General features: G+C 40.4%; 1 protein-coding gene across 2 annotated transcripts in view; it reads right to left on the bottom strand.

The window, feature by feature from the left end:
* Window positions 1-26379, bottom strand: part of LPIN1 (lipin 1) — a 50542-nt gene extending 24163 nt beyond the window's left edge. For both annotated transcript variants that reach the window (XM_064707734.1, XM_064707735.1), the window contains exons 1-10: window positions 26255-26379; window positions 16243-16443; window positions 14843-14938; window positions 13303-13640; window positions 12826-12945; window positions 7234-7363; window positions 4637-4946; window positions 3103-3196; window positions 1571-1758; window positions 591-684 (exon numbers count right to left, since the gene is read on the bottom strand). In XM_064707734.1, the coding sequence (XP_064563804.1) occupies window positions 591-684; window positions 1571-1758; window positions 3103-3196; window positions 4637-4946; window positions 7234-7363; window positions 12826-12945; window positions 13303-13640; window positions 14843-14938; window positions 16243-16434 (1562 nt within the window). In that variant the 5' untranslated portion in view covers window positions 16435-16443; window positions 26255-26379. The remainder of the gene's footprint in view (window positions 1-590; window positions 685-1570; window positions 1759-3102; window positions 3197-4636; window positions 4947-7233; window positions 7364-12825; window positions 12946-13302; window positions 13641-14842; window positions 14939-16242; window positions 16444-26254) is intronic.
* Between the last annotated feature and the right edge of the window lie 212 nt (window positions 26380-26591).

The following is a 26591-nucleotide window of genomic DNA, read 5'->3' as shown; positions in this document are numbered from 1 at the left end:
AAGGAACTCTCAAGTTAAAGAATCCCCCCAAAAGCTGCATCTGGCTTAGATCACAGCACTGCCCTGCTGCCAGCAATACAAACATACAAAATAATGCCTTGCAGAAATGGAAGCCTCATACTCAGTGGGTGAAGTTTGACAAATCCTGAAAAGCAATGCCTCCACAGAGGCATATTAGCAAAATATTCAGTATATTTTAAAAAATTGTTTGGTACTGAGTGACTGGAAGCAGACTGATGTATCCCTGTAAATATTAATTATTCAAACTGGCTCAGGGCAAGCCTTAGCAAGTTCATATCGTATTTCATTTTTACTCTGTCAATTGAATGTGAATACTATTAGCATTTAATAACAGCTTCTTGAAATTCAAATTGTGTCAGTAAGAGGGCATCTGAAACTGCTCTTCACTTTCAATTCAAAGGAGGAAAGGTAACTAGAAGGACCTGAATTCACTAGGGAGTTAACTCTTTCTGGATGAATCCAAGCTACAAACATTAAAAATCTGGTTTTCAGCTATAGTTATACTGATGTAATGCACTGAAGTGACAAAGAAGTGTCTTTGTTATAACAGTAATATGAAGTATACTTACTTATTTCCAATCTTAACCACAAGGTTAGGGTCATCAATGATAGCAGGATTGTCCACAAACTGCTGATATGTTACTGCATGTTCTAAGAATTCTTCTGTGGGGGAAAGAAGTTACATTTGTAAAGCATGCATTTATAGATGCCTGGGATGGGCCAGCCTAAACCTCTCACACACATTGGCTTCACCTTCATTACAAGGGTGCTGAGATTTAACTGCAATATAGAAGTTGTTCAGAGACTCTCAATCTCACAAGATGAGGGTTTCTTTGTTTCCTTTCAAAATACAAGCTAAAGTGAAAGCCCAGGGGTTGAACTGCGAGGGAGGAAAATCTCCTTTTAGAAAAATTATGTAATTTACAAGTGATTCAGATGAGAGTATGACTCAAATAAATCACAGGATATTTGAAACATTTTAATAAATAGCTTGTGAGCAGCAGCCTGTGGCTTCAGGCTCATATGATTTTGTGACACCACATTACTGCAGAAAGTGCAAGTGTTAACACATTTATTTTCACTTTATGCCACTGGAAGTTTAAGGCACAAAGTATTGTGATTTATCTAAAAGTTACACCAGAAACTGGAGGGAGGGCAGGAATCAGGCTGAACTTTTCAACTCCTTCTCCTCATGTCCCTATTTGTGGGCCACCTTTTTCACTCCTGACTCTAAGAGCTGAGAGTTTGCTAGCTATATACTGTACTAAGTGGCAAAAGTATCATTAACACTACTGTGATACAAAACACAGCACTATCAGGAAGTAAAAATACCAATAAAATACTTCCAAAACTTTTCATATATAGTGGATTGTTCAAATGTGTTAAAAATCATGAGAGGTTCTAGGAAGTTTATCATTACATGGCCAGTATTTATTTTCTCACGCCAGTGCTGAGCACAGCCACAGGAGGGCTCTGCAGCCTCAGGCTGGGAAGCTCAAACCCATCTGCCAGCACATGTCTGCAATTCATTCACACAGTCATCCTGTACCTTTGGTTATCTCTTTGTTCTCAGTAAGGCCTCCGCAGAGAGAAATGGCAATGGAGGGCAAATCCCGGATTCCATCCGAGGTGCTCTCAGCGCCGCTGTCAACGCCCGAGCTCCCGACAGACTGCGGAGAGTGACTGGCCGACCGCGGCCCCACATCGGCCGTGCTCCTGCTTTGGGCATTATCCCCACTGGAACAGAAAAATCAGCAATTCAGTCTTCACGTGTTCATTCCCAAATTCACTCCCTTTAACAAGTACAAGCTTAGGGAATAAAAAAGAAAAAAAAAAAAAAAAACAACCTTTGTTTAAGTTTTACAGCAAAACAAAATAAAGTAATATAAGCCTCGTGTGCCCTCCAGTATTAGATTGCTTCTACTTAATTGTCTAAACTAGGCATGTATAATTATAGCTTCACTTATTTATATGAGCTAGGAAAATAAGACAATAAACTGTATAATCTTAATAGACAAAATAATTATACAATAAGCAGAGTTTATACTAGTAGAACTATTCCCACACAGGAACAAGAACAAGCATGTAAATTTATTATTATATCTATATTAACTATATAAACTGATAGTTAAACCCAAACAAATAATGTGTATGTTTGTGTATTTATGTGTCATGTATATAAATAAAACACTCTACATGTAAACTACTAGGATTCAAATTTTCAGAAACAATAAATTATTATACCTACTTAAAATCTGATGAGATCAATATTACGAAAGTTCAAGCTCATCAAACTCTGCTTTCCACTTCAGAATTATATGAATGCATTTGAGAAAGAAATTTTCAATCCAACATTTTCCCCATACAACTAATCCTTCTCAGCTTTATTGAAATGCTAATATTACAGCAGCTGAGTTTAAGCAAGCAAACAAAGAAAAATGAAGTACACAAGCTACTTTAGTTGTTGCTCAATGACTTTCATCAAGTGACTAGAGCATACGTTGAAAGAGAACTATAAATGTTGCAAGAGGCTCCAATAAAGATCAGAACAAGTTGGAAGTTGTATGTTCAGGGTGCAGTATTTTCATATATAACTCTGTCATTCATCTTCCAAAACTTATTTTCTCACATTCATATTTATAGGTGAATCAACCACATAAATCCATTAGAGCAATAATTAGAACAATAATTTTCTGCTAATACTGTTAACAGTAAGAGATGTTCTTTATGGTAATAAGTCAGGACAGGGGATAAATATATCCCAAGGCCAACTGCTCTCTCAGGACATGTGAGTAACACTCACAAACATCAGCATATATTAGATAACCATCCACAATCAATATATGATGATTAATTGACCAAAACAGAAAACCAGCTGCAAGCACTTTTCTCAGGCCAAAATGCAGCACCTTCCAAAAGTTCTAATATTCCTCTCTAGAAAATTTTACTTTCCTTCTGCCTTCATCTCAGCTTGAACCCTGAAAAAGGCATCTTATCTGGCTGGCAATGAAGAGTTTGATCTAAATACAGAAGATGAAAAGAGCTTTTTAAAAAGTAAAAATATAAGAAAAAGGCTTATACTTTTTGGGGAAATAAAGTGCAGCAACTTCTGGATCCATGTCAGTGAGGTCATCTAAATAGACACCATCAGCACCAAGATGCCGGCTCCGTTTGTCTGTAATGACAGAAGAAATAAGCCTATTAATTCATATTTTCTGAGTAACAATACAGAGCTGTTATTACTGTTCAGCTATTAATTTTAAGACTGAGAAACCAGAAAGTTATAACAGTTTGTGAACTGTATTTGTACAAAATGATACTGCCAAAAATACCAAAAAAGTAGTTTATATACATTGTTCAAACTATGAATTAACAAAATGAGACAGCAGAGGACTAGTTTTGAGACATGCCAAAGACTCCCTATCCCAGACAAAACTACTGTGAATCAGAAGTCAGTGGTCACCAGAGGAAAACAGCAAAAGGAAAACCTTTTAAGTATTTGCATAGGCCTATTATCACAGTATGGCAGTCAGAACATTTAAACTTTAACTAATCTTACACCTCTCCTTGAAAAAGGGAAACAACAGAGTAAAATATAGTCACTAACACACTATAACTGGCTCGTTATGGAGACAACTCACTTTAAAGCACATACAGCTGATGTGTTGTGTGTGCACATGCACCACTGTAGGGGACAACACACCCCTTTTAGGCCTGTCACTAGGACCAACCACTGTCCTCTTGTTGCCAGTAGACAGATAAGTAACTGCTATAAGGTCAAAAACTAATTTGGATTCATTCTCAAACCCACAACTTCTCACTGTCTCAATTTCCAACACTAAGCATCACAAAAGCAATCAGAAAATCTACACAAGCACTGAATAGTAAGCAGAGAGACACATCATTTTTTGTTTTCAAAGACAGTGGAATGCATGGGGAAGAGGCCAAGAAATTTGTATGTTTACTGATTAAAAGGCAGCTGCACAAAATAGGCTTATATAGAGCTTACATAATTAGGGAATAATTATAATCAGTGCTCTAAAACAGAACATTTGTAAGCAAATAAATTTCATGTGAAGACTGTAACACTTGTTCACATGTTATAAAATACCATGGAAATAGAGCCCAGAAATTAGGACAGATGAAGTTATATTTCACATATTCAGGACAGGATATGTACCACATAGAACTGAAAAGCATGTAAAACAAAGCACCTTATTTTATGGCAAATCTGCTCAATGTGCAAAAGACATACCACAACTTTGCAGTAAAGCAGAGTTTCCACAATTACCAGCCACACATCACTTGGGTGAACCAGCAGAACTACAGTCTGCTAATACACAAAAGTGAAATCCCAGAATCTGTCAAATGGAGCAAGTTTTGTAGTCTTGCTCATATGCATGGAGCTGCCAACAACTTCAGACCTTCAGAATCTTCTAATACATATCTCATGTGAACAGCTTGATGCATAACTCGGGTTTTGAAGGCTTATTCCTTTTCTGATCTGAAAGTGCCTTCAGGCCATGGATTAATTTATATGGCAATAAGATGCTTTATCACCAGGAAATCTGAAGATAAAGTCATGCATATAAAAGTGCAGGATCAACACCTTTACCTTTCTTTCTGGAAGGGGAATCCATCTTGCCAGTCGGTTGGGCTGAGCAAGCTGCAGCTTGCTTTATTTCTTCATTTGCAGGCAATGGGGGTTCAGCTGCTCCTGGCAGCTCTGTCTCTGGCTTATTTGTCTCAGCTGATAAGGGCTCACTTTCACCAGCAATTGCTGCATCTGCTTGTCCAAGGGCAGGCAAAGGAGACACTGTGTTAAACTCCTCAACAGGAGAACTTTGGATGACCCGAAAGTGAGTACTTTCAGAAGGATTTACATCTGCCATGCTGGGTTCCTTTGGTTTGAGTAGAGAACTGGCCTGTGAGGAAAAATTAACAGATCACTTAAAAAACACAACAGCCAGAGTTTAACCTGTTCTGTTCACTCCAATGAGATCAGACTGTCAGGATGACCAATCACAGCAGAAAGCCACCACTGAGATAGAGACTACAATACGCAAAAGACCTCTCTGCTGTGTTTGTGCAAAATTCATTTGCATCTCAAGGCCAGGAATAATTTGTTCTGCAATGTGCTCTACAGTCTTCATTTTCCATTTACCTGCAAATCCCACCTCTCACCCTGCCTTCCTCTCTTCCTGTGAAAATCCTGGCTTCTTTCCCTTAGAAGGCAAACCTGACAAACAAGAGAAGGTGGTGCAGACTGGAGTCCTTGCAAAATCAAAATGGTCTCAGAGCACCAGGACACTCTAATCCCCAGATTTCAAATTTAAATCACTTTATAGGATCAATTCCAGATTTTCTCTGAGTGTGGGACAGAAAGTGTTCTTACAGAGGGAAAGAGAGGAGCCGAACTACAGCAGCAGCAGCACATCATAGCAATCAAACAAACATGAAGTTCAAAGCCAAAGTATGACTCCCAGTTCAGGTATGACAAGATCAGAATGGCTTGGGACACAGACAGAGAATGCAGAGAGAAAAGCCTCTGGGAGTAAGATTTGCAATACACACCAGGGTGTGTGACTGCTATATGAAAGATCCACCTAAATTTCCTAGCAGGAAACCCTCCATTCTAGACTGCAGCAGCCAATTTGAAACTCCTGCATGGACCCAGGCACTTATATCAGTTCTCTTTGAGCAGAAAATCCTGAGATTGATCCTGGTGGGCTGTTCAGGTCCAATCCAGCTAGCTATGGACCTTAGCCCTTACAAACCTACACAGGACAAAAGCAGAAGATGAAAGTGCTCTTTTTCTCTTGGGAACAAAGTCCTATTTTATTTCCTAAACAGGAGACACCAGGTGGTCCCAGTGACTTCCCAGGTGAAAAGCAGGCAGGGATCTCCTCCCTGGGGATTTTAAGCTCAGGAGAAGGGGGGAGGAGGAAGGGGGCCACAGCCAATGGGATACAAGTGAGGAGGGGGTGAGGGGAGGAGTAAATCTGGGACAAACCATTTCCATCGGGGCTTTCTTGGGGGAGGGAAACATCATGTGATATCAGAGGAGAATCCCATGAGGAATCAAATATACTTATCAGTGCATTAATACAGAACCCAGTGCAAAACAACTAATAAACTACTTAGTGTAATGCAACAGAAAATAGCTCCCAAATTTCTTGTAATGTACACAGGGAAGAGACTAGGGCAGAGGAGATGAGACACCTGATATATTAAAAGAACAGGCCAGAGCTCCTCTAAAGAAATTACAAATTCTGGATTCCCACTCTCTTTTTCACTAATTACCAACAGAGAATTAATTACAACAAATTACAATAGTGCCACTATAATTCTGGTGCCATTACCAGAACATAGAAGACTTTCTGAACAGGATGTCCACTTCCCTGGCCTGCAAAGCAGCAATTTTTCCTCTTAATACTGTGTGTAAGCCCATCTCTCCTGCAGCTCTCTGCAGAGAAGCCTTCATTCAGCAGGAGGTGCCAAACTCTGCACTATCCCAGCATTCCACTGAAACCTGACCTCTACCTCTCACACCCTGGTGCACATGCATACTCTAATGTGAATGCTGTGACTCCTTAGGAGCTGTCACAAGGAGCCAGCCAGCACCTGACAGCCTGCAGTGTGGGCAGCTGCCCACAGTTTCTGTGCAGCACTGGAAATAAGGCTGCTGGCTACAGATACCTCACCTAACTGGGACAAATGGCTCCAGGAGGAGATGGGCACCAAGCCAGTCCTATCAGCCAAGAGAACAGCATGTCTGCACATCCACAGATACAGAACTGCAGGTGTCTCTGGATACTTTTGTACTGAAGCAGACCATTTTCATTTTTGTGAATCTGACTGCTATTACCAGGCATCTAATTTCCATTTAAGATAATTTATGAATTTGAGTGATTTACCAAAGGACATTGGGTTTGATTTTTTCTGTTTTTTAAGCTACTAACATTTACAAGACTGGGTCTCAGTTACTTCTTCATTGTCTACTGTATATCATCAGTATTGAGAATATCCATGCCATAAGGTACTTTCCCATACCCCCTATGGAGAAGGATTAAATTATCTTACATAAAACACTCTAATTTTAGGTAAAACCAGGATCCATTTCCTCTTCATCAGTCTGCAGTAGATTAAGCATACATGCCCTATTAAAGCACAAGAGATGCTAGCAGGAATTGAAGAACTTATGTTGGATACCTTTGCAGCCTGGGGTAGCTCTCCCCATGCCCAGTGCATGTGGGGATTATCCTTCAGTCCACTTCTGTCTGTAGGTTTACTGACTAATTCTGAGTCACTTTGAGGAGTAGGAGGACGTGAGTCTGATGGGCTAAAGAAAAAAACAAACAAAGAATGTTACAAAAGCAAAAGTAACCACAAAGCACTGAGTGCTTTCCAAATTGCTGTCCACCAATACAAGGAATTGAAGACTGAAATAATCAAGAGCCAACTGAAGATACGAAAGCATAGAAAAAATAGTTTAAAAGTTCAGGATCCTCTTACACTGGCATTCAGAGGTCTCGTCCCTTTTTCAGTAAGTGCTGTCAGAGAAGTAGTATTTGAGAGGCTGAAAAAGATAGAACAAGAACACTGGACCTGATTTCAGGAGGGTTTTTGGTTTTCTGCATGGTAAAAAGAATGGAGGTGGTGCCAGCAGCAGCAGCAATGAATAATGTATGCAAAGTGCAGAAATTACTCACATCCACAAGACATCATATCCTGACTAAGTAATACTTTAATCTCAGAAATCCAGTTGACTCCTTTCTAACTTGTTCAGCTCAATCATTGGATGGATGTTTACAAGGAAATAAGCAGGAGAGCTACAGAATGAATTTGAGCCCTTTCAGCTGAAACATATTCAACAGTTTGTTTTGATAATTACTTGATAATAAATATTTATAAATTAATTAGTGAATTATCAGCTTATAGCATATTTTTAATGTGGTCAAGTCAAGAACGTGATGTCAAGTCAGTCATTAATAAATAATGAATCACTGATTTCAAGGACAGAAGGAAAAATTCAGATTATCTGCTCTGCCTTTCTGCATAACACAGGTCATAGAATCTCCCCCAGAACCTCCTGAACAAAGCTTGCATTTTTTATCTGAGCCGTAACCTGTCTCAGTATACTCATCCAATCCTGATTTAAAATCTAAAAGCAACAAAAGAATCCACAACATTCCTAAATCAAAGGTGCAGATTGAGTTACTTTCATTCTTAAGAACAAAAGGCTTCCATCTCATGAAGTTCAACAAGGCCAAGTGCATGGTGCTATGCCTGAGACGAGGCTGGGCAGAGAATGGACTGAGAGCAGCCCTGGGAAGAATTACTTGAGAGTGTTTCTGGACAAAAAGCTGAGAGGGTGGTGAGGAACTGGCACAGGTTGCCCAGAGAAGCTGTGAACTTGCCATCCCTGAAGACCAGACTGAATGGGGCTCTGAACAACCTGGCCTAGTGGAAGATGTCCCTGCCCATAGCAGGAGGGTTGGAACGAGATAATCTTCAAGGTCCCTTCCAACCTAAATCATTCTGTGATTCTACAGTTCTATGAAACAGCCAAACTGGTGTGGATATTCAGTATATTTAGGAAAAGATAAAGAATAAATCAAACATGAGGAATTTATGTAAACGTAAAATCATAGAATGGTTTGTAATGTCTTCATTGTATCTAGTCCAATCACCCTGCCATGAAACCAGGTTGCTCAAAGCCCCATCCAGCCTGGCCTTGAACACTTCCAGGGATGGGGTATCCACAAATTTTCATGGCAACTTGTTCCAGCGCCTCAACACCTTCACAGTGAAGAATTTCTTGCCAGAAGTCCAAGCTTTCAGCTCAAAGCCATTGCTCCTTGTCCTGTCCCTACATGCCCGAGTGAAAAGTTCCTCTCCTTCTTAGCTACTGAAAGGTGTTATGACGTTTCCCTTTTTCAATGTTCTGTAGAGCCAGCTGGCAGGGAATTCACTGTTCACGCCAAAATTACTTCACATTCACATCTGAAATAACAGCAACTTATTTATCTACAGTATTCACTGTTTTCAACTATGCAGTAAAATACACTTTGAATATGGACAGACACTAGGACATTTTAGCTACAGATATTTATGTTACCTAATTAAATTATAAAATTTATAAGCCATCTTTTTAGGGCCTAAGAATTTCGATTTCTTATCTGTCCTCAGGGTATAACCTATAATTTGACAGACAAAGGAATCAATACAATGTAATTTTAGAAGTATTTTCAAGCTCTAAGGATTAAAAAATTGCCTAGTGGGTTTTTAAGCAACTTCTAAATCTTCCACTGAAAAGTTTGTAGGATTTGCAGTATGTTCCATATTTAGAGGCCATTGAAACCTGGGAAATCAGTAGCCTGAGTACTTCAGAAAATCTCAGTAGGCAATAATGCTCCTACTGCTGCTTTAAGCCTAAAATACCTAGATGTAAGGAAGCCTTGTCACTTCATGTCTTTCTTAACCTGTGCACTACAAACATTTTAACCTCCAAGATACCTATTATTTATCTAGAAAAAACTCCAATCTGTCTTTGTTCAGTCCAAGCTCACTTACTCAGACACCCTGAGAGAACGGAGTTATTGCTTCAGCTTGGGTAGAACCTCTGCACTCTGCAGTAAGAAAGCAGATTTGGGGTGGAAGGAAACATGGTCTTCTCCATAAATTTCCCTGAAAATACAGTTCCCTTGTACACACAGCTGAGTGGTGAAGAGCCCAAGCTGTTACTCAGCACTGATTTCTATTCTCAGAGACACAATGAAAGTAAAGAAACGCACTTGGGTATTTAAAGCACTCACGCATGTGGGTATGTTAAAGCAGCAGAGCTCTGCTCTGTGCAGGTTCTTGCTACAACTGCTGCCCAATGGTCTGGGCTTGCCTTGGGCTGAACTGTGTCTTGCAGTTCCTGTGTCCTTAAGTTATGCACTGACTCAGCCCAGCTGAAATTGCCTTGCCTTGCCTCAGCACAGATTGCTGAGATACTGCAGATCAAACCAGAGCCACCCATCCTGCCAACAGTACACAAGAAGGAAGGGAAACTTCAGGTATTTAGATCAGCATCTCTGATTCACATCCCACAGATGCTGAATATTTGTATCACAGTCCTATATATTCTTTAACAGCTGTGATTGCACTTAATCTAATCTAATGACAAAGAACAAGGAACATGGCCTGTAGCTGGCAGTTCTGCAGTAACAGACTACAATGATCTTTGCAGTGTTTTGCACTGGAAGCAAAGAGATACCTGAAAAAGCAGCAATATGACCTGAGAAAAAGCCCAGTCTTGTGTACCTGTGATAAAAGATGATCAGAAGGAAAGAGGCCTACATCATGCCAATGTCACAGCAATGACTGAGAGCCTGTGAAGCACCTCTTAGGTGGCCATAATAGCATTCCTTACTTCATAAAGGGAAAAAAAAATGCTGAAAGGCCCACCAAGCATTTCTTATTTCAACAGCTGCAAACACAGAGCCTCAATCAGACAAGTTGTTACAGCACTTTAAATGTCTGTCTAGTCTGTGAGACAGTTGAATTCCAGAACAAAGTTCATGAAGCCACCCAGAGCACAGCACTGCTCCATCCTAACCTGTGCTCCTGCCCTTCCTTGCCATGACATCATGCTAAGGAGAACAGTTTTGAACATCCCAGGATCTCACTTTGACTTGGTGCTGCAACATGGTCAGGTTAAAGAAGGCAGACCTAGAAGCTGGGAAAACCTTAAGATTATCAATTTTGATACAGCTTTAGGCACCTAGTATGGCAACTATGTTGATATAAGCAATGAGCAATTTAGCCTGATGTATTACTCAAAGCTTTCCCAGCATTAATGGAGAATTGTAGAAGTCATACTCGACTACTTTAAATTTTTAACGTTGCTGTGACCTCTCTCCACTGACTTAATGGAGTGAAAGAGCTTGACTGCAGACTCTTGAGACTTCTTGAATTTAAGATAACACAGAAAGTCTCTGTATTCACTTTTAGCTCTGTGGAAAAGAGGAATCCTACACTACTGCAAAGGCCTAGAGAGGGTTTTCTTTTGGCACGGGGCTCCTCCCATTACAAGGTTTGCATTTTTTATTGCTCACTTATTCTCTGAGGTTTTTGTTTTGCTTTCAGGAATCTATGCACAAGCAAACGACTCAGGAAAACCATAGGATAAAAATGTCATCAAAATATACACTGATTGTAAAAAGATATGTGGAAATGCCAGTCTTCAGAGGAATGAATTCACTAAGTTCTTCCTTTTGGGGGGTTTTGTCATCTTAATAAACTTGATTTTTAACCCAGGCTTTCACTGACATAATTTTGCTTCAGCCATTCTCTTTCAATGGATGGTTCATCAAGGTACTACATGGTTCATCATTACTGCTACTCAATGCACACAAAGCAGCAAGCAGACAAAGTGGTTTCCAATGTCACTTTCAAATGTCCGGGTGAGCAATAAGTATAGCTATACATACAACAGCAGTTCACATAGTCTTAATGTGGTAAAAATGCAATAAAGTGTTAAAAGGATTAAAAAGCAGTCCAGAAAAGAGGGAGGACAACTGTTCTACCTGTCTGGAAGAGAAAAGTGAGAAGATTGTTGAGGACAAGAGTTAGATAGGCCTCCATCTGCAGGAACAGTGAGGAGAGTGGTTTGCCCTTTACAATCTATGGCCTTACTGGGCAGCAGAGCATGTGGGGAGAAAAGACAGACAGGGTGTCATTATATTCACAAGGGCCGATTAACAAACTCTTTGTGTATTAGTTACACAAACGCTGACTTTACATTGAGAGTTTTCAAAACCCAGGATACTACAATCAAGAAACAAACAGAACACACAGTTCCAAAAGCCATTGAAAGGGCAGGGTATTGACAAATGCTATCAGCAGCCTGGTGATGCCAATCCCATTAAGCCTTACAGGCACTGGACAATGTTTCTTCCAGAATGCAATTCAAAACAGCTCCATTTAGCCATTGCCCTGAAATAATCTCCTCACACTCCCTTCCTCTGCCCCTCAACTACAGAGGCAGGATATTGAGGTAAGACTTGTTAGGACAAGGTCTTGTGAATATTGCTGCACTCCAGCAGTCTGCATGGGGGATGTGGAGCACATGTGCATGGGGCACACACACACAGACCTAACTGGAACTATAGTGTTATGCATCAAGCAAAAACTTGTCCCTTTTTGACAGACACAAAAAGGGAGGTCCAAACTGCTCTGTTTTGACATGAAAGGTATTCACATGCATACAGATACACATGCAGAAAAAAATAAGCAAATTACTGTATAAGTTCTTTTCACACAGTAAATATATCATATCTATGTTAAAAGCAACATGAAAAGCTCATTTTAGTTTTAAAAAGTCCTCTTTTTATATATTAATTCCTATCTGGGAAATTTTTAACAGGATTGCACTTGAAATATTAAAGACTTATAAACCTACATTCATTGAAGCCCTTACAGGGTGTGTGCATCAGGCAAATATTCATTGCACAAAACATTCCTCGTCTCTAGAGTATTTATATGCCAACAGTGACATTAACAGATAAAAATATTCTTCAGAATTTATGGACCTGCATTTTTATGTATGTGTTTGCTGTATCCAGGAGAAAGCCAACCCAATGTTTTGGTAGGCTAACTTATTGAAAATATAGAAGTATTCATCTAATAATGGTCACTGACCATGTTTGATATCAAAATCTTTAGTGAGACTTCATATAGTACTTGCACAGAAGACACTAATGGAAAAATTAGAATAAGGGTAATATCTAGAACTGTACTATCAGAAAAAAGTACCTTTTTAGAGGTGACCATTCTCCATCTGAATGAGCGTAAGGTGCAGACTGAGAAAGCACAGAAACTGCAGGAGCCTTTGTGTCAGATACATCATCAACAAATACATCTGGAACAGGGATCCTAAACAGGGGAAAAGAAGTGACATTTAAAAAACATTTGGTTACTGAATTTTCATATACCTCAGCTAACAAACCCTATGGCAGAGAAAAATTAGTACAACCTGAACTAAAAGGAGATAAAGAAATGTTATCTGACTCAAACCATCTAGTTCACTACACCACAGAGAATTCTTATATTTTTAATGTTATTTTCATTACTTTAATTAGTAACATTCCCAATATCTTTCTAGCCTAAAGCTTTATTTTTCAAGTAACACCTTCATCAGCCATATGTTCTGACTTAGAAATTACTGCTAGAAGGCATGGACTGGAACATTAACTCAGGTTTTCATTACATATCTCAATTCCACCATGATACCTTGAATTGTCCAATGGCTCTTTTTCTTCCTCAGAGCTAATCTCTATGGGAAACATGTCTTCATCTTCTGATGTGTCTCCATGTGTGTCTTCTCTTTTTAAGCTGTCTATTTTATGAGTTGACTTCCTCCTCTTCTTCCTCCTTTTTTTCACAGAGCTACAGACTGGAGATGTTTCAGTAGAAGGCTGGGATCCATGGGCTTGGGGTGGGACTTGTGAGGATGCATTGGTGTCCAGGTTTCGTATCCTGTCTATGGAATTCCTCTTCAGCTGGGATTCCATTAAGGCAGTCCCCTCAGACAGAATGGGAGATGTGGAGAGATGATAAGGAATCACCTCCTGAAAAAGAAAAAATTCAAATCATAAAACATGCTAGCTCTTTCACCACTCATACAACCAGCAACCTATGCACAAATTTCCCAAATTTTAGTCATTTACTCCTTGGAAAAATAACAAGGATTTGACATTGGATGCTCATTATGCTTCTATGCCATATGGAAATTTTTCCATAGCTGCATCTCCTTAGACAAACCAGGGACAATACTCTTAATACAGCATCCTCTGAGCATCTAATATTGGCCAGGTTACAGCATACATTTCTGTCCACCTTATGTAAGGTACAGAGCAGAAACAAAATCTTAGTTTAGAACCTGAACATTTTGTAAAATACAATTCCCCTTCACAACACAGATGACAGATAGCAGTCAGAAAGGTCAATGGTTTGTAATTAGGTCACAGAAACACCCTACTATTCAATCATATATATACATCTCTAGACATTCATGGAAGTATTTCCAGCAGTTTTCAGTCACCAAATAATTTCACACACAAAAATTTTAAAGGTACAGAGATGCACATTCACAAAATCTCACCTGATACTGCTAATATCATACTCAGCACAGAAATCTGAACACTCATCTACTCCAGACAGTGAAAAAAATTATTTGGGATATATGAAGAAAAATGCCTGCAAAAGTTTTTTTACATTACATTACATGTGGACTACTCAAAGTTACTGTGACCATAATTGATTTGGACCAGTATTTAACCACAGCTCAACAGCAGACATTCTCATTTAAATATAGCTCCCCATGAATAATAGTTGTGAGATCATGTTTATGAGGAGCACCAGAATTAATGTGGGCACAGATGTTTACAGAGCATGTGCACTTTTACTGGCAGTCTGGTGCATATGTTCAAATTAAATATTTCTGCAAAAACAGGTCCCTGGACATTAATCTCTTGCACACAACTTTGAAATATGTGAACTCTGTCGTTGCCATTTCTGTTCACACACTGGCGTGCAAATTATTTACTTTTCACTCATGTGATTATCTTCAGCTTTTTCAATTCTTAGAAATTAAAAAAAAACTCTGAAGTCATAGCAGAGCATTAAATTTCCATAGCAGAATATTGTCCAGAAACTTTCAAAACTATAAAATGGATAAAAGCATATTTTTCAACAAGATTGTTATATCAATACTGACTCTGAAGAGCCAGCATCAGATTTTTAATAAATTAAAAGTAATTTTCACTCTTACCTGATCATTATCTGTCTCCTGCACAAAAAAGGCCTCCCCATTGTCTCCCAGTTTCATGTGCAAATCTACAGCCTCTCCATTAATTTCTATATCAACCTGTAAAGAAATAAATACATTCCTATATGAAAGACAGACAGTCCTGCTGCTGGCACTGGGCAAATGCTTCTCAGGGAAGTGTAGGAAACATTACAATAAACAGGAAATATTGACCTACTCTTTTTCTTTCAGTACTCCTTCACAAAGCAATCAATTACAAAAATGTTTTTCCAACTTGTTCAGCTCATTGATACCTTGCTCCTCTACTCAGAAAGCTTTATAGTCAATACATAAAGTTCTGAATCTTTTTAAATGCAATTCTGAATACTTCATTTGCCAAACAAATCGATTTGCTCCTTAAATTCATAGCCCATTTTCTAATTGTGCTAGAAGAACTTCCAAATGCAAATTAATATGTTAATATGTTATCTTATTGTCTTTCAAATTCCTTAAAGAGACTTCTCCTTACACTATGAGAAGCACAAATGAGAAAAATAATTCTACATTCAATTCCTGAATGTAAAATTCCTTCCACACATTTATCATATCACTGTACAGCCCTAACTACCTCCATTTCTTCTCAGGAAGATCTCTCTCTTTGACTACAACCATGCTTGCCAGTAACTCCATTTTCGCTGTAAATTTTTTGGAGACTTGCACAAGTCTGCAAGTCTATTTCAGGACACAGTACATCGCTGGCACAGTAATGTCTTTCAACATTTACCAATTCTAAATATTGGAATTTCTTTCTGATCTAAGTAAGAATTGAACAATATCCATGCTGACTTTAGGATCTTTCTGTTGAAAATTCTAGCCACATTAGAACCTAGACTCTACTGAGTGAAAAATTACTTTCTAAAATAATCTGTCACACTGGTAACTTCACATCTGATACACTAGCAGGTCACTCAGCCTAGTTACTTTTATTTCAAGATCCTCACTGTTTTTTTCTAGCTTCAATTAACCTCAAGGTTCTATTATCTGAAAATACTACTTCACTAATATCTCGTTTTTTGGAACTATCATTGAACATGTTATTGAACAAAAAAAGGGGTTTTAGTGAGTCACTAATGAAATCTAGTATAGTTACAAATTAGTACATTTGAAATTTTGCTTTATTAAAGATAAATATTACAAATTTGATGACTAGTTCTAGTTTTTATTATAGTCAATGTCTTACAAATTATGCTCTGAACTGCAAGAATCAGTAACAATCATTTTAATTGAAGCTTGTCTTAATTCAGGCTCTTTATAAAGGGTGTCCAAAGAAAACCTCAACTAGCAGACCAAAGAACTTCAGTATCTTCCATGCTATTACAGTTAACTCACAGACAGGACATATAAAAACTGTCACATTTTCTTACCACTTTCTCCCTGGAACGCAGAACTCCCATTTTCCCGAAGCGAACGTGGAAAGGGGAACACTGCAGATTTCCGTCTGGCTGACGTACCACAATTATATCTATACATCCTGACAGTGTGGCTGGGTTTAGACCCTTATAGAGCTCCTTCACAGTCACAAACACTTGTCCTGCTAACTGCCCAACGTAATTCATGGTTTGGACCTGAAAGGCAAAAGGTGGAACAAATTGGATTTTGATCCCTGCTTTGTATTCTGGAGGCATTTAAGAAATAGAGAATCCTGCAATGGGTATTCTCCTGTTTCACAAATTAACAATTTTGCACAGAATCAGAATTTCCCACCTAATTTATTCACAGCATGTTTGTAGAGAGATATTGAAACACAAAAGGGACCTCTTAAGTCAGAAAATGGTAACAACTTTCAAAAGTTCATTAAAATCAGTTCAATTCAAAACCACTGTCAAACTTTGAGACTCTGAAGCTCAAATGACTCCAATTATTTCTGCGGAGAAAAACATTACTTCAAGAATAACACCTCCTCCTAACATTTATTATGGCCTCAACACCAGAAATACTCTTTTTGTGTATTTCCACAGGCTTTTAAACGAAGGGCAAGTGAATAGCTTTAAGCATATCTAATTTTGCACCACACTAAAGGCAAAGTCTATTTTCTCATCTTACAGCAATTTCTCCCATTAAAAGGCTATTACAATGCATTCAGATATGTTATGCATTAATGTTGAACACTGTTTCCTAATTCAACTTTACTGTTCTTGTTTCAAACAGCCTTTTCAAACAATATCTGCAGTTTTATTAAAAATTACACTTATGTTGATGGTTGAAGTGCTTTGCTTTACTTCCCCTGCTCCTACATTTATTTAGCATTTAGTCTGCTGCTTCCACATTATTAATACATGTCCTGTTCAATATATTTAGTTCCCCAGAAATTACTACCATGCATATTTAGACATGTTTAAAAGATAAGAAAGTCTTTCAGTGGCTCTCAAAATATGGGTGAATTTAAGCAGATACCTTCCTGAACAGCATAGGTTTTAAACACTTCCAGTGTCTATTGTTTTCACTATTTTTCCAGCCCCTCTTGCAGATTCCAAGGCACTAGTTTCATCAAAGTCCTTGTGCACACAGGATAGAGCATAAGACCCACACACAGTTCTTTGCTAGGCTGTACTACAGCACCTGGACATCAACAAAAGTAACAGTTGCAGGGCAGGCAATGCTGAAACTCCCTCCCATTGAGGGTGATGAGAACAGAACTGAGCTCAGAGCCTGAGACAATCACTGCACAGCAGCAGCATCTGCCACAATAGAGACTCTTTCAGCTGTGTCCCTTCATAAACAACAAAAAAGATGTATGAGATGCTGTAAAATGGCTCCAAATGTAACTGTGATTTACAGTGATAAACAAAAGACCATTTAAAGAATACCATGAATGCACTAGAGTAAAAAAAATCAGAAATTTAGGAAATGCTACAATTAAGGCAGTTTTCTTCCATGCATCACTGTTCTAATTAACTAATGTACACCTCTGTTTTTTTTCGAAAGTCCCTCTATTTTGTGTGGACTGAGGCTTTGCTTTCTTCTCTGCTTCTGTTGCAATACATGGGTCAGGACACAAACTGTGCTCTGAAGGAAGAATTATTTATGGTAGTCATCACTGCATTGTCCCTGAAAAGCAATCACGGTTTCCCCATCTGACAACTGGGGAATGAAACCACAAAAAGATTAAGACTAAAACTAGGCACTAACTTTAAAAAAATCTGGTTTTTTAAATTCTTTTTTTTTTCCAATTTTCTAAGTATTCAGTGTACAAGATGCTGTCGTGGTTTAACCCCAGGCAGCAACAAAGCACTGCACAGTCACTCGCTCACAACAATTCCCCATCCTAAGCAGGATGGGTGAGGGAACCCGAAAAGTGCGAGCGATAAACTTCATGGGCTGAAATAAAGACAGTTTAATGGGACAGAAAGGGGAGAAAGTAATAGAAATTGTAATAATAAATGATAATAAAAAGAACAAAGGAATTTCAACATACAGAACAAGTGATGTCCAAGGCAGCTGCTCACCACCCACTGATCAGCTCCCAGCCATTCCACAAGCAGCAGCCCATGGCCAGTTTCCTCCTCCAGTTTATTCTGGGCATGATGGTCTACAGTATGGAATATCACTTTGGCCAGCTGGGATCACCTGCCCTGGCTGTGTCCCCTCACAATTTCTCAGGCTGGCTCCTCCAGCCCTGTCACTGGCAGGGCACAAGCCACCAAAAGTCCTTTACATAGTGTAAGCACTGCTCAGCAACACCTAAACCAGCAGTGTGTTACCAACATTATTCTCATCCTAAATCCCAAACAGCACTATACCAGCTACTAGAAAGAAACCTCTATCTCAGCCAAAACCAGGACAGATGTTTACTAATGGAAGAATAATCCCTACACAGTGTTTGGAGAAGTGAGGGCTGTTTCTGCACAGCCCTCAATTCAGGCATCCAGAAAGTGCCACCTACTGAAAAGGCAATACACAAAAACTTCATGGCAATTATATTCCTTTCTCCAGCACTGAACTGGAATCAGCACTTCTGGGCTCCTGTTATACACTAGAAACATCACCTTCCTGAATGCAAATCTAGTGACAAGCTGTTTCAGAGAGAACAGCACTTGAAACTCACACCACACCCTATGCTGTGTCACAGAACAAGAGGCTGGAACAGACCTCTAAAGGTCACCTGGTCCAAATATCTGCCCAAGGCTGCCCACAACCTTGGTCCTGCAGAGTCCCCAGTGTCTTCAGGATGGAGATTTCTCAGCCTTTCTGCTCTCCTGATCCTATGTATCCCTTTTCTTCATGATACCTAACCTGAATTTCCCTTGTAGCAGCTTGTGCCACTGCGTCTTGTCCTACCACTGTGCACTTCTAATATCCCAGCTGTTTCCTCTATACCCCCCAAAAAGTAACTGAGTGTTCTGAAGAATAAATAAAACTAGTTGTCTTGGCCTCTGCTTCTACTAAGTCATTAGGTCTTAGCCCCCTAACTCTCTTGGGGGCCACCAAGTAAACTCTTAAAAAAGTTGGTATGACACAGACACAAATCAAAGTTCAGCCTCCAGGGTGACAGACATAAGCAAACTTTTAAAATTACCCCTTTACTGTGGAAAAATACTTCAGTTTTTACTGGTGATTTTTCCAACCTAAAGCACAAAAACAAACACATTTCTTATGGAGCTAAATTAAATGCAAATACAGCCACAGCTGGGGTCAAAATTCCACAGCACAGTTCACCCCAGTTAATGCCTGGTCTGCTGAAGTAACAAAACTTCTAGGTGCAAAACAGTCATGACTCCCTTGGTGGAGAAGGAGCTGCTGGGACAGTCTTTATTATAAACCCCCACTATTTGGGAGAGTTCTGGGCAGACAATCCAAACATGAGGACTCACACATCCTCTGCACAAGTTACACCAGCTGGGCTCCTAAAATCCTAAACAGATAATTTTGCAACTATTCTTGCTCACAAGAAGTCTTAGCTACTCTGCCTGCCCTGTCGTTGGACACAAAGATTATTTTCATACTCACAAATTAGAAAAGTTGGACAGCATCCACAAGCTCTGAAGCCAAACAGCTCAGCACAGCTTGCTTCCATACACTGGCAATCTCTTATCCATTATACTTCAAAAAAGTGTCACATTCCACCTGTGAGCTGGTAGTGGACATTCCTCTCAAGCTGGGCTGGACATGGCATATGCAACAAAGTCATTGTGGAATTCAAAGACAGACTGGGAGACTGATCACACAAACCCCAGTTCCCCAAGAAACCTACAAAAATGGGTTTATTTTTCAAATGTAGGGAATAGAGAATAAAAGATGCAGTAGTTAAAATGGGGAAGAGTTCAGAAATCAGACTGTGATGGCTGCAGGCCTCTATCCTACCTTTTATACATGCCAACCAAAGCTGAGATTGCTTGGAGTCTGAGGTTTGTGAGTTTGTACTCTGAATATAAAGCTGATCCATGCCATGTCAGCACTCCAGGAAACCAACACTCCTCAAACCCCAGAGGGACTGGATGTGGTTTTGGAGCAATGCTTCACTCTGGCCACTCCAAGAAGTCTTTCACTTACTGACCAGGCAGCTGCAACTTCAGCAGTAAACAGGAGTTTACATCATGGGTTACACCCCAGTGCCTCCTGTTCATTATACTCAGTTTAGTACAACTCTTGCTCTCATACCATGCTAGTGGACACGGCACAGAATATTTTTTCGTGCTGGGAAAATTCAGAATCCTTTGATCTAAGCATGCAAGTGAGAACAGTCTGTACTGCTTCTGTCAGGATTCTCAAATGGTTTGAGTTTTGTTCTTTGCCAGAAGACATTTCACAGCTCTACATTTTGCATCTATTATAAAATTAAAGGTATTTTCTAGTATAATTTTAAATGTAAATCTAACTAGCATCACCTCCCAGAAAGCCTAGAAAATTTCCAACTCTTTTGATTGTTAAAGACAAGCAGCCATTTTTCAGAATTTATCATCATGTGGAAAAATACGTAAAAAGTAAATAGCTGGTGATCTCCCTTATTATTAACTGATTTATTAATTTAGCAAAGATTGACCTAAGAAAATAAATAATTCTTTAAAGACCCACTCTGCTGGATGCCACAGTAAGATCAAACACACTGTTATAGATAATCCACTTCTTTCATACAGGTACACCAGACTATGTCCTCATTCCACTGGAAAAGCCAGTAATAGCACCCCCTGTGGCATGGATTTGGTTGCTTGTTTTTCTGGGGATTTTTTCATAGCTCAGCTCCTCTCCTTACAATTTCATCTTTCTTTACTGCAATTTTCAAAATAAAACACTGAAAATTGTAGGAACTAAATGCCTTTTCACTTTTTGCAATACCTGGTGCCTCATCAGATGCCACAACATTAATGAACAATAGATTAGATATCCACACATATCCAAATTACTAAGGGATGCAAGTGCTATTCAACATGCTCTAAAAACAGACAGTTGATTTAGGTGGCATGCTGTAAGGATAATTAAAAAGTAAACCACATTTCCTCTGGAAGATATGAAATTTCCAATGCAGAACATTTTGAAAACAGGACAAACATTTGCTGGGACTGGTTTAAAAACAAGCAACTGCAACCTTTGGGAAAGACATTGTTGCTCTGCCTGTGCCCAAGGCAGCAAATCAACCCACATCCCATCACAGACCTGACCATTACAACCTGGACATCTCTACTGAATCTATTTAAATTTCAAAATCTGCTTCTGGTAAATTTCAAAATCTGTTTCTTTTAGGCTCAAGCCAATAAGCACTCTCCCAGCAATTCCAAGGCACAGCTAAAGAGCTAAGATGGACTGGGCACTACTCCATGGCCAGTTGAGAAGCAGTCACCTTCTTTTAAAGCTTTACAGAGCTTTGTAGAATAGATGGTGCTAGCTGGTCTGGTCACCAAGAATGAGCTTTGGCAACATTTAAGTCTCTTTCTATGGGGTACAAAATATAAGAAAATAAAGGTAGTATATAAAGTAATATTATCCCTAGGAGTTGCAGGTGGACCAATTATCAAAGATTAGGAACAGGCCTGACTTTACCAGGCCACAGCTGTAACCAGTGAGAAGAAGAGTGCTATAAAAGAGTGGGTTGGCTGGTTGAGGAGAGAATTGGGGTTAGTTGGCTGCTTTGTGAAGAAGAAAGAGGCAGTGCCTAGAGGCACTGCCCAGGAGAAACACCAAGAAGGTAGGAAACTTTTGTGATAAGGAGACAACAGTATGGAGTCCCTGCAATAAGATGACAACATCTTTTAGCCCCTTCTCTAAGGCTCTGTGTATGATTGTGGACTGGTTTTGTAGGCCGGGAGAGGAAGGTTTACAGCAATGGTAAACATAGCACAAACAAAAAAAAAAAACCCACAAAAGATACAGAAAGATATTTCAGCTACACTTTTGATACCTGATATGATGATGAGATCCTGGTCCATGGCTGAAGTGATGGGCATAGGCACAAAACAAATCAACTTTCCTCGTAAGAATTTCCATACGTGTTGTGAAATGGTGAAGGGAAGATAAAAATTGATGGGCCAGTGTTCAGTTAAAATACATCACTGCACCTCTGCTGCTGACACTGAAACTATGACAATTTTACAAACCTGGTCCATCTGGTCCCCTCACCTGCCCTTGGTTTCTGTTTTGAAGATGTAAAGCTTGAGAGACTGTACTATTTGGGAATCAGACTATGGTCCCTTCAAGAAAATTATTCATTTACAAAAAATAAGTAAATTTTACTACTTCAAACTTAGCGCTTATGAACATTCTTTTACTGCATGTCAAGTATTTCTATTCTTGACTCTGAAGCAATTCAGTTTTGTCTGCAGTACTGAAAACTTAATCCCTCTACTGCAGCTAATGGAATTTTACTATTGACATATTCCTTACCATGAAAAACAGTTTCAGAGGTTATGTTCTAAAAAAGAGTCATGATAAAAAGGTAGGGAAGATAAGAAAATATTTCAGATGAAGATTCTGTAGATGAATATTTTCAAAATTAAGCTTAGCTCTTCATGTCTGTTACTACAACCATAGTAACATTGACTTCTTAACTATAAAAGCTGTTAATAACTCTAATTCTATTTTTTTTTAATATGTACTTTTATTTATTAGTAAGCTGTCAACACACGGTAAAGTCACTAATGCTGTTTGATCATCACATTCAAATCCCTTAGTATTTTAAGCCATTTCAGGTAGGAAACTGAAAATCATTAAGAACTCTCAAAAGCCTTTTTCTTAACTATTTGTGAGTTCCTATATCAATCCAACCTAAAGTCACTGCCACAAATTCCCACCCTACCTTTCTGAGTGAGTGCCCAGGCAGAACCCCAAAGTTGTACATTTTCCAGAATAAAATTAGAGCCTGGATTTACTTTCTCTAGAGGAGCCATGAAGACATTGCATAGGACTTTGGGAAACTTCAGTTTAGAGCTTCACTTTCCTAAGATCCCCTCAAAACTTTGGGCAAGTTACTGAGGCTTTCATCTCAGAGGGTGTAGCTCCCATTGCAGGCAGATTGACCTGCAGCAGGTCAAGCTCACCCAAGTGAGACACAAACACTCTCCTTGCATATTCCTTTCTCCTGGGAAAGGAAACCTGGACGCATGACCTGAAAGGGAACCATAAGCAGCCATGCCCCCAGTTTGGACAAGCTGCTTAGGGAGAACTCTAGAGCACTCTGCTGAGCAGTGTGACTTTGGTTGTTCTGTAAATAGGAGGGCAAACTCTGTCCAAGTCCAATTATACTCACATTTGTTCCAAACTTCTCCATAGTCCCAGCTGCATGGGGCAGACCACATTCCTGCAGGTGATCTGACAGTACATCTGGTCAGTAGGGAGACAGGTGCAGCTCACTTGTATGTCCCACATCAGAAAGCAAAATTCACTGTGTGGTTGGCTCTACTCCAGAGTAAAGAGCATTATGCTTCCTGCCAGTCAAACCTCCAGAATATTTCAGGGTTGGGATTATTCTGGGCTTAATTCTATTAGGAACTATTTGACTTCTATTCCAAGTTACCAAAGGCCAGTGCCAAAAATTGTGACTTCTTACAACAGCCAGAGAGTGAAATGGATCAAATGTCAAACTTATCTTCCAAGCTGCCTGTCCCTCCAACCACCCACTCACAGACATGGACTTTGAATATGACATGACTATTCCTCTGGTTCTGGTATTGAACTGTATTTCAACTAGTTAAAACTTTGCTCGGTGCAATTCTTCGTTATGTCCCTGTAAAGGACAGAGTCTTTTCTTGAGAGCAGCTAAAATCAAAAATTCAAACTGAAGACTCAAAACTTGTCTGCAATGAATCCCCACATTCAAACAAATGATCTGGCCCTAAACCCCACAGTCAGGGTATCAAACTGGTACCCAAGAGTCCAGGAAAAATTCTTTCAAGGCCAGCTGAAGGGTACAACCACAGTCCCCACTCTCCTAAATCTTGCCCTTCTGTCAGCACTGAAAAGTAACACTAAAGCCAGAAAAAATAATTTCTAGCTGGATCAGTGGGATGATCTGACTCACCACATACCCATACAATTGCTATTGCCAAACAAAGAGAGAAACTAAGAGTCAGCAGTGCACAGTACAAGGGACACCTCTTGAAATTCCAGGCAGTCCTGAAATTGTATCTCAAGACTTGTCTACTCCTTTCCCAGAGACTTCTTGAGACCACATTTCCCTTGGTCTCACTGCACCTTAACTTCCCAACTGTGCAGTGCTTCCCTCCTCATGGAGACACTTTGAGGGAATGTACAAAGGACTGGGCCCCTTTGGACTGACACTGCATAAAGGAGTTCAAACTTTACAACAAATTTAAAATACTTGAAACTGATACTTGAAACCAAGAACTTTTGAAGTAGCTGAGAAAATATGGTAAGTCATGTATTGTGCTGTCCTGTGCTACTGTTCTGATGTCAGTGAGGGAACATAAATCAGAGTGGAAAAACAGCAGCAGTTCTACTCTATACAGACACTTCATGTGACTTGGCATGCTTTCTCTCAGCAGGATTGAAAAACAAATTTGTTCATTAGACTCTATATCTAATCTATATTTTCTGCATTTTTAGAGTTTAAAGTAAGCTTTTACTGTACTTCAGCTGGTTTTGATGACTGTTGTGTGTATATATATGCTCACAGATAAACAAATCTGTGCATCTGCACATGCTCAGGTATGGAAAAGAGTCAAAGACTAAAACTTTCCCAACTCCCTTACAAATAGGCCCCACTGCATCAGGTAAGCAGATATTATCAGGTAGTCTGTATCTGCGTTACCGACCTGGAGCTATAAGAAAAGCAGAAATCATCTAAAACTATTAGAAGCTATTTCCATGACTTTATGCCTAAAATCGTAACATATTTATACTGAGCAATTTCCATCTGATTGCCTTCACTGTCTCCTCAGTTTTTTCCAGTTCTCTTCATGGAAGCAGGTTCATTTTACTGTAATAGGAGTTCACCTATCTAACAGTGCGCTGATGACAACAAAACCTTATGTGTGTACACTAAGCATTTACCAGTGTTTGCTTCCTCAGACAGCAGAGGCAGGGACACAGATAAAGCTATCCAGAAAATAAACCATTTCTAAACACCCTCCAGACTAGGAGCCAAATAAGAGGTCAAAAGATGTATCAAGGCTTATGACTTTACGTGTGAAAAGACAAATGATCTGCAATATCAAAACTGGGATACTACCTCTACACAATTCCTTTATTTGACAGGGGTAACAATATTGCAGTGTTTTGTCTCCTCCCCGCCAGACACATTTGCTTTTAGTTTTGCTTCTTGAAGGTAGAGGAGATATTCTAATCAACAGAAAAATAAAAACTGTTGGGGGGGGTTAGCATAAAAAAATACAAAATATCTGAAAGTTTAGTTTCCCGTGTAGCCATTGCATTGCTGCGAGCCAGGCTCTGCTATGTCATTAAATCCCTCTGTCCTGTTACTGCTGTCGTTATTCAGGCTCAGGGAAAGTATTGGTGAAGCAGGGGCATAATGCAGCGATTTGCATGAGCAGCTGCCAGGCAAAGAGAAGCAAAATTCCTGGAGCTAAAGGGGAAGCAGCAGCAGCACACAGAAGGGCACTGGCCACCACCAGCCCACACAGCTCGGCGGGGGACGGACCCAAACCCGAGATCCCCACGCAGGGTGCCTCCCTCTGAGGGAACACCTGGAAAGCATCACATCTTCCCTCGAACCCCGTGCACAAAGCAGTGTCCAGCCGCGATGCGCCCAGCAACCCGAGCGCCGCTGTCACTGCCCAGAGCCAGGCGGCTCCGCAGGGAAAGGCGGGCAGGGGATGCGGGCAGCCGCCCGGAGCCCCGCCAGGATACCCAGGCCGGACGGACCCGCAGCCTTCAGCGGCTCCCGGCCTTGCCTGCCCTGCCCGCGGGCAGCCGGAGGAGGAAGGGCCTCCCTCCTCCCGCAGAGGCCGCCAGAGCCCCGGCACCCACCTCTGCCTCGGGCCGGCTGCCGCACCTCCGCTCGCCGCCGCCTCTGTGCGCGCCGCGGCCGCGGGACGCTGCGGGGCCGCTGGGGCCGGCCGGCGGTGCCGCCCCGGAGGAGGGGCCGGGAGGAGGCAGCGCGGGGCCCGGGGAAGGCGCGGCGGAGCGGGGACACAGCGGGGCCCGGCCAGCCCCGCCCGCCGCCGGGGCCGGAGCTGCCGCAGCCGCCGCGGGCCGGGGCGGGGCCGTGGCGCGCTCGTGTGGGGTGATCCCGCGGCCGAGGTGCTGTGGTGTGGGGTGATCCCGGCGAGTCAGGTTCCTAGCTGGGAAAAACGGAGAGCGGGAA

This window comes from Zonotrichia leucophrys, chromosome 3 (assembly GCF_028769735.1).
Source record: "Zonotrichia leucophrys gambelii isolate GWCS_2022_RI chromosome 3, RI_Zleu_2.0, whole genome shotgun sequence".
NCBI classification, from domain to species: Eukaryota; Metazoa; Chordata; class Aves; order Passeriformes; family Passerellidae; genus Zonotrichia; species Zonotrichia leucophrys.
Note: the sequence above shows the minus strand (reverse complement) of the source record. Positions and strands in the feature narration are given on the sequence as shown.